The sequence below is a fragment of the Ruditapes philippinarum genome, unplaced genomic scaffold, assembly GCF_026571515.1.
Source record: "Ruditapes philippinarum isolate M1 unplaced genomic scaffold, ASM2657151v2 ctg337_1_1_1_1, whole genome shotgun sequence".
In the NCBI taxonomy this organism is placed as follows: domain Eukaryota; kingdom Metazoa; phylum Mollusca; class Bivalvia; order Venerida; family Veneridae; genus Ruditapes; species Ruditapes philippinarum.
Window position 1 is genome coordinate 161730 of NW_026866767.1, and position 19630 is coordinate 181359.

At 32.3% G+C, this 19630-nt stretch overlaps 2 protein-coding genes across 2 annotated transcripts; both read right to left on the bottom strand.

Moving 5' to 3' along the window:
* Positions 1-28: 28 nt before the first annotated feature.
* LOC132733632 (uncharacterized) lies at positions 29-18348 on the bottom strand. The gene is made up of 2 exons (XM_060720294.1): positions 18186-18348; positions 29-2715 (listed from the first exon to the last, which is right to left on the bottom strand). The coding sequence occupies exon 2, from the start codon at positions 2707-2709 to the stop codon at positions 976-978; it is 1734 nt and encodes a 577-aa protein (XP_060576277.1). The 5' UTR covers positions 2710-2715; positions 18186-18348; the 3' UTR covers positions 29-975.
* On the bottom strand, positions 14062-16360 carry LOC132733635 (uncharacterized). The gene is made up of 2 exons (XM_060720295.1): positions 15716-16360; positions 14062-15550 (listed from the first exon to the last, which is right to left on the bottom strand). Exons 1-2 carry the CDS (start codon positions 16054-16056, stop codon positions 14194-14196), a joined length of 1698 nt encoding a protein of 565 aa, XP_060576278.1. The 5' UTR covers positions 16057-16360; the 3' UTR covers positions 14062-14193.
* Positions 18349-19630: the final 1282 nt, after the last annotated feature.

Sequence of the window (19630 nt, forward strand, 5' to 3'; positions counted from 1 at the left end):
AAGTTAATGTGTCTCTTTCAAAATATAATGACCAATAGTAATATATTTTATAAATAAGCAAAGTGAAATTCGGATCAGTTTTTTCATTTCTATTTTCATGCATTAATGATAAGTTCACCATCAAACAAATAATTTAACCCCAAAAGAATTCCTAGACACCATTTTTATATTTTATGCTTAATGTCTATATACAGTATATTATCCTGAACATTGCCAACATTAGAATAATCGACTTGTCAGTGGTTGCTTTAAGGAGCCAAATAAAATTGACTTACAATATATATTTCTTATAATTATTTATATTTTTAAACATCATTTTCACTTGGCCAATGTCACTGTTGCAAGGTTATCTGACCTGATAGCTCGAGAACACTGGCCTACTGTGCTAAGATTTGGTGTGAAGAATCCGGTCAAAACTAGTGGATAATCACTTGATTTTGTAGTCGGTTTGCAAAGGTCACAGTGGCTTTGATTTCTGGGAGCCGTCAATGCTACGTAGCTTTATATAGGGATTTTTATGAGTTCTCTTGTGTACATTTATTGCCAATTAATTCATAGGGTAGTAGGTCCTGCTAACTTTAAAGTATACAGGACCAGTTATAGTTTACATTAGCTTATATCTTGTTACACAAATACCATTCTGCCAGTGGCCCCTTTGTAATTTTAATATGTCAACAATATCTGATATCAAAATATATACATTGACATATAAATCCAAATATAGTTGTTGATTAACAATTTTGTTTTCAACTGTTGACAATGTAAAGATAAAATGGTTAATTAACTGCTGTCTTGTCTTCCTCATATTTTGTAACACCAGTATTATATACATTTAACTTGTTTATAATCAGTTTATAACTTTATCAAGTTCATAAAGCGTATATTCCAACCACTTGCCATATCTATATATAACATGATTAATTGATTATACATTTGTATTATATTTTTTCCTTCTTTGTAGAAGATTTTCTGACCTTATTTAGACAATTTAAAGATTTTGATAAAGTTATCATCTTCTGATGAACTTTGGGTGCTTGTGTATAAAGAACTTGTTTCATCGGACCAGTGGACTGCCCAGGGCTTCAGTTGTTTATCATCTACAACAACTTGTCCTTCATTGCAGTCGTCTGATATCTCTCCAATGGTTTTGTTGTCAGGATAACAAACAAACACGGTCCAGTCTTCTGACATTGTCAAGCCACGTGGATCGACTGTGCAAACATATTCACCTTTCACCTCACATTGCCAGTTTAACTTAGTAATTGTTTTCATTCCGCAATCAGATATGTAGATACCATTGTCGCATGTGGCAATGTTGTCAGGACGTTTGAAAATATTCTCATCTTCGATTGTATGTAACACAGTCCCGTTGATAGCAAGGATTTGAACTTTAGCAGGATTACTTAATGACACCACCATTTTATCTTCTTGATAGCTAATACCCCAACATAGTCCATCAACCTTAATAGCTTGTTTCTTCTTCAAGTTATTTCCAGAAACACATATGAATTGTATAGAACGATTCCCTGGAAATGTAACAGCAAGTTCATTTTCTGAAACTGATGTGACATCCCAAGGTTGACTGTCAAAGCAATGCTGAGCTAGTACAGACTTTCTGCTGATATCAACCATTTTCACGGCCACGTTATGATATTCTGTGATAATAAGAATGTTAGGAGTAAGATTGGTAATTCCTGTTATCCAACAAGCATTACTACTCGTATCTTGTGATGTTTTGATACATATTTTATCCGTTAGTGAACATTGTCTGGACTTCAAAGCAGGATTAAATGTTTTACTCTTTAATGTTCCTATTGACTTCTCTTTATCAAGAAAATCTGCTATTGACTCATTCTGTTCAAAGATGTATTCTTTGATGTTAAATTTTGAGAGTTTAGAAACTCTCTGTGCATTATCTTTCATCATCTTTTCGGCATTTTTTAATTCGATGAACAAATCATTGGCTTGGCTTGGTGTATTTAAATGCTTAATGGCATCAGATGATAGTTTCATAGATTTTGACACATCTCCACATACTGTTTCTACTTTCGTCAAGTGCTTATTATTGTCCTCTTGGATAGCCTTTGCAGCCTCCCATACTTGTCTTTCCAATTCATCTAGTCTCTGGTTGATTTTTGTTCGGAATTTCATTATGTCAGTCATTACATCTGTCAAAGACTTGTTTGATTCATCATTCTTTTTCTTTATATCTTTGAGCGTTTTGCTACATTTCTTAGTTATGTCGTCAATTTCATTTAATACACTTTGGTACTCTTCGCTTTTGATGATCTGGCCTGAAATGTCAGGTATATAATCAACATTGCAAGATGATGCCGTGTGCTCAAGTGTAACACAAACACTGCAAAGTAGAGCCTTATGATCATGGCAGTAAAACTTGATCATCTCAATGTTGTGTTTAGGACATGGTTTTGTGAAGTTATCTGACGGTCTCTGTGACAAAGGTGACAGGGTCTGTGGCATGCTGGATTTGTCTAGTAGAGTATGGTGCCTTGACAATGTGTGTCTTCTGTGAACTGTAAAACATGTTTCACACAAATGTTCTGAGCAGTTTACACAATAACCATGAGCCGGAAGCCTAGGTCCATCCCGATCACATGGCTGACAGTAGATTTTAAGATCTTCATCAGAACCCTTAGAGATTGTTGACGATGAAAACTGTTTGGTGGCTTTTTTACCTGGAACAGCCATGGCTACCTTGAAATACAATATAAATAGATCGATTAAAATAATATGTTAAAATAATTTTGAGTTACAGGCGTAAAATATTAATAAATTCTTTGTCTTTCCTGGTTAGAGTTTTTGTACAGTAAATATTTTTGATATAACGTTTTGGCTCACCTGACCACGAAGTGGTCAAGGTGAGGTATAGAGATGGGGCTATGTCCGGCGTCCGTAGTCGTGCGTTGTGCATCGGTCGTCGTCAACAATTGGGTTGTTAACACTCTAGCAGTCACAGTTTTAATTGGATCATCATCAAACTTTGTCAGAATGTTTGTGTCAATGAAATACAGGTCAAATTTGAAGATGGGTCATCTCGGGTCAAAACCAAGGTCACAGGAGATAAAAACAGAAAAAGCTTGTTAACACTCTAGTGGCTGCAGTTTTGATCCAAATATTATGGAAATTTGTCAGGAAGGTTGTTTTGATGATTTCTAGGTCAAGTTCGAAGGTCATGTCCGGTCAATAACTAGGTCATATAAGCTAAAAATAGAAATAGCTTATTAACACCCTAGTGTCTGCAGTTTTTAACCAAATATTCTGGACATTTGTCAGGAAGGTTGTTTTGATGATTTCTAGGTCAAGTTCGAAGATGGGTTATCTCTGGTCAAAATCTAGGTCACAGGAGATTAAAATAGAAAAATCTTGTTAACACTCTAGTGGCTGCAGTTTTTATCCAAATATCTGGAAATTGGTCAGGAAGGTTGTTTTGATGATTTCTTCCTCAAGTTTGAATATGGGTCATCTCTGGTAAAAAAACTAGGTCACAAGAGCTAAAAATAGAAAAATCTTGTTAACACACTAGTGGCTACTCTTTTCATTCAAATATTCTGGAAATTTGTCAGGAAGGTTGTTTTGATGGTTTCTAAGTCAAGTTCGAAGATGAATCATCTCTGGTCAAAGACTAGGTCACATGAGCTAAAAATAGAAAAAGCTTGTTAACACTATACTGACTGCAGTTTTGATCCAAATTTCCTGGAAATTGGTCAGGAAGGTTGTTTTGATGATTTCAATGTCAAGTTCGAAGATGGGTCATGTCTGGTCAAAAACTAGGTCACAGGAGCTAAAAATAGAAAAAGCTTGTTAACACTCTATTGGCTGCAGTTTTGATCCAAATTCCCTGGAAATTTGTCAGGAAATTTATTTTGATGATTTCTAGGTCAAGTTCGAATATGGGTCATCTCCTGTCAAAAACTAGGTCACAGGAGCTTAAAATATTGTTAACACTCTAGTGGCAGCAGTTTCGATCCTAATATTCTGGAAATTTGTCAGGAAGGTTGTTTTGATGATTTCTAGGTCAAGTTTCAAGATGGGTCATATCCGGTCAAAAACTAGGTCACATGAGCTAAAAATAGAAAAAGCTTGTTAACACTCTAGTGGCTGCAGTTTTGATCCCAATATCCTGGAAATTGGCCAGGAAGCTTGTTTTGATGATTTCTATGTGAAGTTTGAATATGGGTCACAAGCTAGGTCACACTGCCCAAATATTTAAAAACTTCTTAACACACTAGAGGTCACATTTTTGACCAATTTTGATGAGGATGCTCGTCTAAGACATTGCTTGGAAGTGGTTGATGGGTCAGGGGAGCGATCTAGGGCCTTCATGGCCCTCTTGTTTTACTTTGAAGAAAAAAATCAGTGTCGGGAAACTTTATAACTAGATAGGCAAGTTGAAACTGAGCTGGACTTGTCTTTCTACAAGTTTATTTGAAAAATTTATTTCTGTAATCACTAAAAAAACCCAGTTGTTTCTGGTGAGCGATCAGGGCCATCATGCCTTTCTTGTATGAACTTGACTTTATGCATTTTAGGGTTAAAGCAATGGCTAAAGAGGATTAATCAATAGACTTTTATTTTATTCATGCACAGAAGTATAAAAAAGCCATTACATGAAAATGAATATTACACTAGTGTAACCACAATTCAACATGACATCATTGGTGTTCATGTTAAGGCTTAAACATATCAATTAGCAAGTCAAGTGCTCGGCCTTGTTTTGGGCCAACCTATCAACGGTATCCGCGAACATCCACGGTCTCTGTCGTCAATATGTTTTGACGTAAGAGACTATTCCGTTTTTATGTAGGAAAATGGTAAAATACATGTACACATGGATATTAGAGTTAGACATGAAGTAAATTTAAGTAATCAAGAGTCTCTTTTCTACGGAATTCCATAAACGACAGCCTACTGCTCACTGCCTACTGCTTACTGGACAGCCTGCTGCTCACTGCCTACTGCTAACTGCTTATTGGCAGTCTAAGTCTATGTATATGGATCAAATAGAAGTATTCCGAATGTACACACATGTGCGCCCGCCATTTTGTTGAAAAAAAGTTGCTTGGAAAACAATGGTAAGTAAATTAAAAAGGATTATTTTATAATTAAGCCTAAACATTTGTAATTTCGAATTCATTGCAATGACTTGTGTACGTCCCACCATTGCACACTGCATTGATTATGTTATGAAATGGTTCAACGTGCCTTTTGCACAGGTGATTGATAAATTGTCAAATACAGGACTCATTTTAGGGTAAATCAACTTAATAATATTTTATTCACAAAGAATCTTTGTTCAACAATCAACATGGACGTACTTGAGCCCACTATTCCTCGGTTGAGATCTGGACCATTATTTCAACACTCCCTTATTCTATTTAGAATTTCATAGTTAATTTAACTTTCATTTGACAATGTAATACATTTCTAGAAGAATATCTGTAATATACTAGTGAAATCACTGATGAAATTTAGGCTAAACATTCTCTCATAATCAAAAATGTGTGAGTTCATTTACGAGGTCATTTTGGTTCAGTTTTCATTGGTTGTTAGTTATATAGCTTATAAATGTGTAATTCCTTATTAGATGTTATGTAATGCATTTTTGTTAAGTTGATTGCACTCTTGATAGTTTATGTTGCAAAGATATGTGCTTTGAATGTTAATTATAGAATCAATTTTATTCCAGTACAGAGGATGATAAATCTGACAGAAACATTTCAATGGAGGAACAGCCTATACTTTCATTTACTTCACAGACAAGTAACAGAACTATTACACCTGTATGAAAATATTGAAATTACAATGGAAGAGGAAAAGGACTACATAAATGAAATGGTTCTTATAGGCGAGTTTAACTCGGCTTCCTTCTGAAACCATAAACAAAGACAAACTTGGCTGTATTCAAATTGTTTCAAAAACGTTCAATATTTCAATGACATAAAGAGTGCAAATATGAAGTGATAAATTACTGTTTGGACCAGCTTATTTTACTTTTATGAAAAGCCATCGTTATTCTCTTGTTTAAATTCAATTGTGCTATTGAAAAACTCTGAGAAATAATAGATTCTTACTTAAACATTTCTGATAGACAAAATGATCATGTTAATGTTACAATATATTTTTTGACGTGTTTGTTTAAAATCCATCTTTTATATAATTTTTATAATTACATGTATCTTGTTAACAAGCAAACTTAAAAGTGAACTCTAAGGTTGGCTATTTTTTCTATTTCTTTTTGCAATTACCGCAAGTAAAACCAAAGAGCAAATCTGCCTTCGTTTTTGCCAGAATCATCCAATGAAAGTCATTGCTATTTCTATCAGGGTTTTAAAGGTTTGACAACTAAGGTAAACAGTTCTAAGACATCGTGATAGTGTAGAGCTTCTATGGTATAATATGAAGCATTTTAAGTTACCATTCTTACATCGTGTATATCACTTAATATTGCAGAGTATAATTACATTAATATATATAATTTCATAACAATTATATAATTCATAACAGAACTTTTAATTATAAATCTGCTTTTAAATTAATTGCTTTCCCCGAAACTATTTTATATAGATTTTGATTTTTTACAGGCGTGTTATAATTCTTATTTAAAATAACGGCGTATACAAGAAAATATTAGCTTAATGGTCTAAACATACTTTTTATGTGGTGTATTTAAGTGTATTTTGTTTCCGTTTTTAATTGAAAATAAAAAAAGTTCTTTAAAAATAAAATATCATAATTTTCTTGTAATTTTGTTTATGTTTAGCTCCCTCCCTCCAGAAAACAAAATTATGACAAAATGAATTGAAAATGGTTATATATATGTTAACCATAAAGCAAAATTTGTTTGTTGAATGTTGTAACATGACCAATTTGGAAAAAAATTAACATTGTCCTCATTTAAACAGTGTCTTAGTCCATCAATTTTTAATGCATTGGATCGCGAAAAGTATGCATTAGGAAGATCAAGATTACGTTGTATTATTAGTTCCATAAGAAATACTTCTGAAGCTCCAATATCTGGCAAGTTATTTGAATATTTTTCTTCAAAACAGCTTTACAAGTAAACCTCTCTTTTCTTAAGACAATGAAATAAAATTACGGACGTCCAGCAATATATTGATTAGTCTGTTTTCTATCCTGTGGTTTTAAATCCTTTATCATAAGTTATAAATATCAGAATGTAACACAGGCAATACTGCAAAAACTAAGAAATTACACGCGGAAGACATTACATCGACTCAAATTTAGGATGCCGCAGTTCATCATATCATTAAACAAATACTAACATCAATTTGTATTAATAATGCCCAAGTAACCTAAAGAGCTTTCAATGATTTTATTATGCATCGACTTTCCAATTACAACACAATAATTGACATGTTAGTCATCATGCTTCGATCTGTCGATTAAGTTTTTAACATCAACTAAAGTAACATTTTCTTGAGTCAAATCTAAGGCTTTGTAGACTCTAAGGCTTTGTAGAATTAAGGTATAAATGTACGGTCTACAATCACCAGAAGAAGTAGTAACTTTTTTAGATAGAACTAAACGGTTCCATGTATGATTTGGACCGTGAAGTGTGTATATTCTCCCAGTACGTTTAACGTTTATCAGAATAAACTACTGGTAATTCGAGACCTGACTGGTATATATAATTGTGTCTGAAAATCTATATATCTATGTTTTGAGCACCATTCATTATCTAGATTATTTTTTAACAAAACATTATAGCTTTATTTTCAAAATGCGAACATAAAACTGACCGTTGTGATGACATTACAAGGCCTCCGTTTAAAAATATCATTAAGCTCTATAGTTATAGGGTATGGTCAATATCATTCAATGAACAAATATTATAATATACATGTTATATGGTAGATGTATCTAAGGCTGAACAGGGATAAACATGTATAAATAATTAAGCAAGCAGTTATATTTGTTAGCTCAAAATTACCGAACAAGATTTAATGGCAGAAAAACTTGTAATATTTGGTTTGATAACATTTCTATAAGTTTACAGGTCTATGATTTGGAAAAGTTCCAGATGCCTGCAAAGATATATACTTATTTTCTGCTTAGTAAAACGAGAATTATACATGTACATGTATAAATGTAACAAGTTCCAAAGTTTCAGTCAAAGTCTTCATAAATGATACATAGTAATTCTTTGACCAATACTGTTTCAAACGGCCTTATTGTAACATATAAACACATTGGAAGAAGGACATAAAAAGCCAACTTTTACTTCCAGGCAACTAATCGTGTATTAGACAGGTGTAACAGTTGGCATTTATCAATTAACAGTAAGCATTAAACAGTCGCTGTAAGCATTGAGCAGTTGAAAGTAAGCAGTTGAAAGTAGGCAGTTGACAGTAAGCAGTTGACAGTAGGCAGTTGACAGTAAACAGTAGGCTGTCGTTTATGGAATTCCGTACTTTTCCACATTTTTTCGAGACTGGAGACCATTTAAGACCGTACGTAGACTGTCGATTTGCAGGCTCTTCAACATAACAAATTTAACATGACTGTTAATGTTTTATTAAGTCCTTAAATATTATTCAAGAGCACACAGCTGTCAAATTATAGGCAAAGCACACACATTTGATTGTTTGATGAAGTTATGCAAACATTGACATTTTTGTAATTGCTGAGGACTCGTCCCTTTTGAATTGGGATTTAACAGATCTATTAGCACTTTAAGTCCCAGGTACTCGGTAGGGGAAATAGCTAACTTATTCAAACATCAAAATTATAAGGCTAAATATTAGCATTGCACTATGTGTGCATTAATGAGAAGAATGACTTTTTTTACTGTGATAATACCATTCTTATTTTGGGTATGTAATAAATAAAAAATTAATCAATTGTATGTTAAACTCGTTAAATGAAACAATATTATGATCGCCAAATACTTGCATGTTATTACTTTTTCTCATATTTTTCAAATAATTTGGTAGTTTTTCTTGTAATTTATAATAGTGGAGCGGGAAATAAGGTCTCTCCTGTCAAAATAGTGCAAATTGTGATACAAGCATGAAACTTTCAGGAAACCATCTTTAGACTATAGAGATTCCAAAAGTGAAGTGGGCCAAAAAATATCTCTGCTCATACAAGATGGCCGCCATTTTCAAAATGGCCGCCATATAAATCTGACATACATATTAGCTCATTCAGTGAATTTTTTGTACGGACCTGAAACTTACACCAAAGCATGTATTAAGTTTCTCCTTTACAAAAGTTCAAATCGTGAACAAAATCAGCGTTCATACCTCTTCAGAATTCAAGATGGCGTCCAATATGGCCGCCGATTTTATGCAAAACTGATATATCTCTTTTGTCATATAATTTGTATCACAAATTATGCATATTTCGATAAAAAGTGTATAAACATATCAAAAATTATCAAATTTTATGTAAAGCACAATGTAAGTCAAGCTTTTTAAGCTATTCATCCAAAAAGTATCGTTAAAAATATTAAAGAAAAAGTGCCAATATTTGCATATTTCTCTAACATGGTTTTCTAATAGGTCTTTGTACAAAATTCAAAAAGTTACTTTAACTTTCTAAAAGTGTATTTGATATTTAATTAACACTATGTGTTTATTGTAAAGATATAATCTGTAGGTTTATATATTTTTTCAAAGTGGGGTGGGGTAAATATATCTGATAATTGAAAAACAAATACAAACGAAGTTTGTAAGTTAATTTTATTTCTTTGCTTTTTGTTAAACTTTCTATGAATTCTTAGGAAAATATTTAATGTTAAAAATATTTGTTTTTTTAAGGAATTTTTGTCTTCATTCAGGTCTAGAGCTAAAATGCACATACATTCATGTGTATACAGTCAGTTATAAAATTTGTTTGCAAGATATGACTTGTTTCAATATTTTTAATATTATCAGTTAACTGTGACGACAGAAGACTGAATATACATTAACAAAACATGCGTTAAATATTGTCTTAATTACGAATACAATTAAATCCTTAAAGATCCTGTATGCTTTGTGATTGTTATTATTACTGTGTGAATATTTTTTTTTTTTTTTGATGCGTTTATTTAAGGTCGCCGCCGGAAACCCATATGGGCGACCGTACACTCAAGTCGGGTCATCTAGAGCGTCCCGCCGAGATTTTTCGTCGATTTTTTCCAGCTTTATTGGTGGAGGAAGACCCCAGGTGCCCCTCCGGGCATTATTTCAGGCACGAGCGGGCACCTGGGTAGAACCACCGACCTTCCGTAAGCCAGCTGGATGGCTTCCTCACATGAAAGATTTCGATCCGAGTGAGAATCGAACCTACAGTGGTGAGGGACCTGTGATCTCAAGTCAACGACTTTAACCACTCGGCCACGGAGGCCCCCCACTGTGTGAATACTACACTTGCAAAAGTTATATATGTAAATAATTATGCAAATAAAACAATTTTCAAACATCAAAGGATATGTAAAATGTGTAATGCAAATATTTGTTCACATTATATTTAATCAATAAATTACATGCATTCTTTTCTTATTGGAAAATTTGACTTAAAATTTATGGAAAATAAATTTCTAATTACCTCCCTTTATTTACATGAAATGTTATATTGGGTAATATCTTCATAACTAATGCTTATTTGAACTTACAATATTGACAAATCTTAATTTGAGCTTCATCTTTATGAAATAAAACCATGAAAAAAATGTGTTACAGGATCTTTAACAGTTTCTTTACGAAAAGAAAAAAAATCGCTTTAAAGTCAACACAATGAGAAAAATGAAGTTTGCATTAGATATCAAAGTCTTACTGAAGGCTTGTTACAGTACGATTCAAAGTTATATCTACTTTCATGTCACTGTAATTAGGTATAATTGAATTAGCCCTGTTTACATAATAACATATCTAGACATGGTATTTTCAAAAGATACAAAGTAAAATTAAGACTGATACACCATATGATCTATGTGTAGTGAAATAAGTATATCAATAGTATCGCTTGACCCACATATATTTGCTGATGATTTGAAATATAAACTAAATGTCTGTCAAAGATTATTCAAATTTCATGTTACCCATTAAACAATCCTTGACCACTCACCTAAGATCCACTGCAGGAAAATTGGCATAACGCTTTAAAACAGAAGTAAGATAAGATCATGTTAGGAGTATCAATTTTTTTTAACACATACAGTTATGATTTATGAACTATTTGTGAAGGTTCGCTTCAAAGGAAACATGCCCAATATCTAGGTACTCATAGGAACTGTTTCACATAAGAAGACTCATATAATTATATTTCTATATGAGTCCATATTAACTTAGTGATTTGGTCCTTTGCCAATAATTCATAATTTTTATTGAGTATCACAGAGTGAATTTTCATAATAATTTTTGTGCTCTGGGAACTTTAGTTTTGGAGAAGATTTTTAAGACAGTATTAAGTCTATGCAAACATTAGTAACATACCAGGGAGCCATTTTAGACTGCATGAGCATGATGAAAAGGCCTGTCAATGGCTACCATGAGGGGCACTTAGTTTTGAAAGACGTATATAGGAAATCACATGTCAGTCCTCTTTAGGAGAACTACAATGCCTAGAACTTAGATATTCAACATTCCAGTAACATTGTCAAGTAGAGAAGACCTCTTTAAAAGTTACATAAAACTCTCTGTTCGTCACTTAGTGTACATAAATTTTACATAGTAAAATGTTTAAAAAGTCTTCTCAAAAAGCAGAATGCACAGAACATAGATACTAAGCGTATACCATCATCTTGTGTCACGAATCTTGCTCATAGAGCCACCCGGGTATATAGACTTGTGTAGGAAAACACAATAAGAGAACTTCTAGTGTTAAACTAAATGCATAAAAAGTGTATGATATCCTGCAGTTAAAATGGTTTTGAAATGGATATCACTTATTTTACACAGACTTTTGTAATAAATTTATATTCTCTAAAACTACAGTAACCGAATAAATTATGTATCATCATAACCTTGTAATACTCTACAAATATTTAACAAGAGCTGTCGGTAGGACAGCAAAGCTCGACTATTCTTAGTGCTTGATAGTAAAAAAAAATGCTTGATACAGTTACCTCCTCCTGTTTACAGGTTGGGGTCATGATGGTGAACAAGTGTGCAAAGTTTCAAAGCCATATGTCAATGGACTTTGAAAATATTTGAACTATTACAAAAACTTTAACGTAAATTCTAAGTCGAAAAAGGGGCATAATTCTGTCAAAATGCTTGATACAGTTACCTCCTCCTGTCTACAGGTTGGGGTCATGATGGTAAACAAGTGTGCAAAGTTTCAAAGCCATATGTCAATGGACTTTGAAAATATTTAAACTATTACAAAAACTTTAACATAAGTGGTTACGCCGACGCCGACGCCGACGCCGACGCTCGGGTGACTACAATAGCTCTACTTATTCTTATCGAATAGTCGAGCTTAAAAATCATGGACAAGATGGTCAAAATTTATCACGCATCAGGGGTCACTAAGTTTATATTGACTCATATAGGAATATTAATATTTATTTAAGTCCTCTCATGAGAAACAATTCTGAGAAACTTGATATTAGGTTGTTTCTTTTAAAGCATCCTTACAATATTTCACAAATCATATATATGTTATGACAAAATTGATACACCCAATAACCTACGTGTATAAAGAATGTGACCTTTCCCCAACAATGATGTGTGACTTAGGGTCATCATTGTCCTGTTATTGAAATAAAAAATAGATATAAATAATTTATGAATTACAATTATTTTATTTAAATTATCAAAAACTGTATGTAGGTCAGGTGATATCATTGATATATCTGTTTCAAAACACATAGAATGAGATGATGTGATAGTAGCCTTTTTTATATATGCAAAAATTATTACCTTATTGAGTTAGCTTTAAAGCCATTTTCAAATTTTCAATATGAAATTGTGAAGGAGTTAATAATATGCGTCAATGGACAACCTTATTCATGTGCATGTTTGCTCTTTAAAGCATGTTTGTTGGCTTATTGTCTTCTTATATATCTTTACAATTAACAATTAATAAACAATATCAAGATATTGAAACCAGTAATATCACGCAACCAAATTTAATAACTGAGTGTATACTAATAAATGTATGTGCATTTATTGATATTTTAGCTCACCTACTTGACCGAAAGAAAGACATACATTTTATAGCTTCCTACACAATCAAACTAAAATGAATTCTGTATAAACAAAAGAAAGACAAAAATACATTCGTCCAATAAAGAATACTTTTTAATAGGGAACGTTTGCATAATAATTAAGAGAACAAGCGAAGAAAAAATTTACGGTCAGTGTAAATTTTGTTGGTTTTCTATTGTAATGATAGGATAAATTTACCCCACCCACTTTGACAAAACCTACAGTTTTTATGGTTCTCTCATATGTTAACAACAAACCCTATTTTGAATTGAATTACAAATAAGAAATAAAGTTGTTTTTTTTTTTTTTAATTTTGCATATAGAGTTAGAAAACCAAATTAAGAGAAATATGCAAAAAATGAGATTTTTTTTCTTGATATCTTTAAAGATATTTTAGACATAAACTTAAAAAAACTTTATTTTCATTATGATTAACATATGATTTGATTATTTTTGATATGTTTAAACACTTTTTTATCGAAATAAACATAATTTGTGCTACAAATTATACTATAGAAATTATATAACAGTTTTGCGTAAAATCGGCGGCCATATTGGACGCCATCTTGGATTGAGAAGGGGTACGAACGCGGAAGCTTGTAAAATTTAAATTTTTGTAAAGGAGACACTTTATACATGCTTCGGTGTAAGTTTCAGGGCTTTACAAAAATTTTGACTGAATGAGTTATGTATGTACGTTAAATTTATATGGCGGCCATTTTAAAAATGGCGGCCATCTTGAATGAGCAGAGATATTTTTTGGCCCACTTCACTTTTGAAAACTATTTGGTCTAAAGATGATTTCCTGAAAGTTTCATGCTTGTATCACTATTTGCACTATTTTCTCAATTTCCCGCCCCACTATAACAAAAAACAATAAAACCAGATGCATTCAAAAATGGGAACTCTGACAGAAATTTATTACCTATAATAAAATAAAACATGATACACTCTTTGCATGCATGTATTAAAAAATGTTTATTTTTCTTTTGTAAATCATTTGTTTTACTGATTAGATGTCATACACTTCAATGTTGTCATCAAAAAATATACTTATAAACATCTTTGTCATTTGTTGATTACAACAGACAGACACGATGATTCTTTCGTTTCCACTATTAACTTTTACAACCTCTCCTATCAGCTCACCATCACATGTAAACTGTAAAACATTATTGAATTTGAATCTAGATACCAGCACACTGCCTGCTTCAGTGAAATAACAACATCCTGCCCCCTTATTAAATTGCTCGTCATTAAATGATGTAATAACCTGACCATTGTTGTCCAGTACTATCAGTCCATTATTGCAGTCAACAACATAAATCCTAGTAGCATCCTTACTGACAGCTAGACTGTCTATGCTAGAGAACAACTTATGTCCTGATTGATCCTTACTGAACTGATTAAGTTTCCTCCCAGACAACGTATACATATATACTGATGGGAAAGAATCTGAAATATATAAATTATTGTTTGCATATGCAAGATGGAGACATGCAAAATCAGTGTTAATCTTGTTTGTTGTTTTCATTTTTCTTTTTAGAGAAATGAAATGAATTTCCTTTAATGATTCAACAGTCACTGCTACTTGTTTGTTATTGATTATACACACATCCCATGGTCCTCCAGGTAGATCACAGTAGTCTGTGACAGTATAGTTAGAACTGTGTAACCGTTTAAGCTTCTTGTTGTTGTTATCAGCTAGAATTATTGTACCATCTTCCATACAGCAGGCACTAATGATATAACAGTTTTTTTTATCTGACTTAACTTTAACATTATATGATTGATTTCCTTTAATCTGAAATAAAATGGCAGCAGGCTTTGTAGGTTTCTCTGATAGTGTTCCTAGGATCTTCCTTTGTTCTAACTGTGTAAGAATTGTTCTGTCAGGTTGAAACTCGATGTCATCTACTGTACATTTCATTCGGGCATGCTCAATATATTTGTTGGCAACATTTGCAGTATCTTCTCCCATCTTCACATAAACAAACTCTTCAGAATGATTTGTGTTTGTAGATGCTAACTTATCATTAGCTGATTTAATCCTGGACTTGTTTGCTTGTAGCTGTTTTAAAGTGTCTTCGATTTTGTCTTCAAGACATTTGACTCTACTTTCTATCTCATCAATAGAACTTTTCTCCAGCTTGTCAAGTTGACCATTGATTTCTTGTCGGAATTTTCTGATATCAGCCAGAAACTCTGCTTTCCTCTTTAACAGCCTTTGTTTATCTTGTTTAAATCTATCAGCTTGTTTTTCAAGGGTCTTGGCTATTTCCTTGAGTTTTGTTTGAATGTCTCTCGATTCAACTTGATAAGTATTGTTTTGGATAAATTCTGGTACGTAGAATGTATCCTTACATAATCTGAAAAATAAGTTTAGACAGTTTATGTGGCTATGAGGTGATGGATGATAATATATTATTTACTGTTATATATTGAAAATAGAACATTATGTAATTTTAGTGCCTTACTAAACATTCCATATACTTTTTACTTAAAATTATCTTTGTCTAAATACTTTAGTTTACCTGTGATCAACTGCCATACATGTAGAACAGCCAACATTATCATGGTTCTGACAGTACATATCAATATCTTTATGGCCGTGTCTGTCACATCTCCCTGCTGGTGCCCTCGGCAGACCTTTACTGGCTCCTGACTTAACTTGAGATTTATCCAATACCTTGTGACCAGCACATAAAGGCACTTTATTGTGAACTTTGACACAACTAACACAGAAATAATCACGGCAATCGACACAGTATTTTTCACCTTCAGTGTTCCTGCCTTCATTTATACACATTGAACATAATACATCAAATATTTCATCCGAAAGAATATCCGTATCAATTTGTCGACCTGTAGCCATTTTGCCTTTTCCCCAACTAGGCTTTTAGTTGATCTATTTACATTGTAAAATCGATAAAAATGTCTATTTCTTTCACCGTTATTTTAAATATTGATTTAAATTTTAAACATTGATGTGTTCTATAGTTATTATAACTGTAAGCCTTAATTAAGTATCTTCTACATTGTACTCCTGGGAAAATACCAATTCCTACATTATACTTTTTTATCGATATAAATCCACTCCTTTCGCTAAATAATGTCAAAATGTTTTGACCTACTTTGGGTTTAATTTATCAAAGGTGCCTTTATACCTTTTTGCACACAGTCTAACTTTATCTGATGATTTATTCAAATTTAATACCACGGATTTACATTACAATATAAATCCGTGTCAATACTAAATTTTTAAACTTTAAGGTATAAAGACTATTTACATAGGGCTGGTTTAAGATTATGCTATTTAAATCAATATAAGTAATATTAGTATTTTTTGCCATTTTAAATAGGACTTACCATTGAAAGTTCTAATTAGACTTAATTATCATAGGAAGTCTTATACGAATATAGGAAAGAGTGCAACATCACCTCTTTAAATTCAGATTTAAGAAATAATGCAAGTTAAAGTACTTTTATTTCATCTATTGAAAATATGCTGGTTTACTAGCAGTTTCCGATACAAAAGTTTCACCCTTTTTAGCTCAACTGAGCTAGCTCAGGGTGACCTTAAATAAGGATACTCGTAGTTGAATGTCCGTTGTCCGTCCACATTTGATTGTTAATTTAACACTCTAGTGGTCACATTTTTGACTCAATTGTCATCAAACTTGGTCAGGATGCTTGTCTAGGTAACTGCTCGGATGAGTTCGAACATGGGTCATCTCGGATGAAAAACCTAAAGTTCAAAGGAGTTAAAAATAGAAAAATCTTGTGAACACTTTAAATTTGCTCGGATGAGCTTGATTGGTCAGGTAAGCAATCTAGGGCCATCTCTGCCCTCTTGTTTATTTTCTCTGAGGATTTACTTTTAACTTCAGTTGTATACTGTACTAATCAAAACCCACATTACATATGGTTTATATTTGTAGCTTCCATCAAGAATTATCCCCCCTTTTAACATAGAATTGATCTTGAAATTGTTATATTTCAATAGTCATGTACTTCAAAATCCAAAAACATGTTCAATATTATCAACCACATCATATGTTATAACTTTAGCATCCATCTCCTTTTTAAACTACATTTGTAATTATTTTCCTGAAAATTGCTTTATTTTACTTTAACTTCTCTACTAAAACAGACTTTTTGTCTGTAGGGATTTACTGCAAACACCAATTATATAATTCTCATCATCAACAACATATACGAGGAATTGCAACTCTATCATGTATTTTCCAAAATTATCTCCCCTTTTATCTGAGACTTTCCTCGGTCAAGCATGCTGTCTGCTAGTGTTAAAAATAACTTATGAGCAAGATTATTTTATCTTTCTTCCTTCTATGAATAATAGCAAATAAACAAAAACGTCTTATCTATGAACATGAAATCGTCTGCATATTTTATTACATGCATGTTTACCTTATATGTAACAGTGTTACTCAAAAAACTATTTTGTTTTACTGTTTGCATTAACACATATCAAGAAAAGCTATTATTATAGTCACCATAAGTGTTTTAAAACAGAATAAAAGTCCAATTATGCTGAGTGTTTGCATTATAATTAACATAAACGTTAATCAAACAGTGCTCAACTATTTTCCTATTAAGAACATTTGCCTACATTTGTCATTTCTTTTTGTATTCAATCACATGACGCATAATATATAAGGAAAATGTGTCACTTGGGACAAAGTTCAGTAACTGTTTTAGGACTTATTTTGTATCCTAAAATACCCTTAGTTTCTTCGTTAACTTTTCTTATTTCTTGTATATTTATTATATTTTTTTTGGTTCTTGAAAATATTTCATTTTTATGCATACATGTATGGTATAAAAGTCATAACTTTTCTCCATTCAGTTGATTTAAGTTGTCAGTTTTATACCTTTAACTACATTTTGATGTTTTGAACTTTTGCATGCCCCATTTTAAGTTACGTTAATATTACGTTCTTTTAACACAACAAAGTTATAAGATTTTAAAGCATAACATACCGTATAATATTTCCCAACTTTTTATATCTATACAGTTTTTAAACCAATATTGATATGTTGCATACAACACTATACAAAACGAAATTAAAAGAAATCAAATATGTCTTCCTTCAATGTAAAATAGTTCATTTCTACTTCCTGGTAACGGAAATAAAAAAGTTTGATAGATACGCGAGAGTACACAAGGTCTATTTTTGTTTAAAGCTGCATTATATAACTTATGTAAACATATCAAGTGTTAAAGCACTTAAAATGGAAATAAAACTGAAAAGGATTATTGAGAAATATATCAAGGGTTTAACAAAATATTTATTTTTTGTGCGATTCTTAGTCAAATATGAGTGAAAAGAGTTCATTTTGGGGTTTTCACAAAAAATGATTATTCTGGAAAAATGGGGGAAGGGAATGTTCTGATGGCACACATGTTATTGGCCCAGACCTACAGAAATCTCGGGCCCATTATGTCTTAAAACCTCAGTGGAGTCCCTTTAATACTATAAATCAATACTGGGGCGAATAAAATATTAAGTCTATTTAAGATTGAAAGAATCTATAATATAGAAATACCGGTATAGAATAAACAAGTTATCTTTATTGATTTAAAGCAGCATGTTAATTTTCATATGTATTTAAAACTAAAATAATGGGAGGTGAACAAATAAATTAATTTACATATTGCAATCGGCACTTACAATCCACAAAATTACCAAAAAGGGGTCAACATATGCAAAAACAGCCCTTATTGCGTCAACCAATTGTTAGTAGAGTTATGCCCCTTTTCAATCAATTTATTGGTTACCCCAGCATAACTTTTGAAGGATTTCAGTAATTGTGTCTATATTTGGCATGTAGGTAATGTTTGTTTTTTTATGCCCCAGAAGGGAGGCATAATATAATCGCACCGTCTGTCCGTTCGTCTGAGCGTCCCTACTTAATTCGTGTCCGGACTGTAACTTTGTCATACATTGAGGGATTTTGAAATATTTTGGCACAAATGTCTACCACATCAAGACGATGTGTCGGGTCTAAGAACCACATCCCTACCCCAAATGTCAAGGTCACACTATCATTTTGAAGTTTCACATTATCGCAATTAGAGTAAAATAGGTACACACATTCGTGTCCGGACTGTATAACTTTGTAATGCATTGAATGATTTTAAAATAACTAGGCATAAATGTCTACCACATTAAGACGATGTGTCTCGTCCAAGAATTATGTCTCTACCTTAAAGGTCAAGGTCACACTATCATTTTGAAGTGTCACATTATCGCAATTAGAGTAAATAGGTACACACATTCGTGTCCGGACTGTAACTTTGTAATGCATTGAATGATTTTAAAATAACTAGGCATAAATGTCTACCACATTAAGACGATGTGTCTCGTCCAAGAATTATGTCTCTACCTTAAAGGTCAAGGTCACACTATCATTTCGAAGTGTCA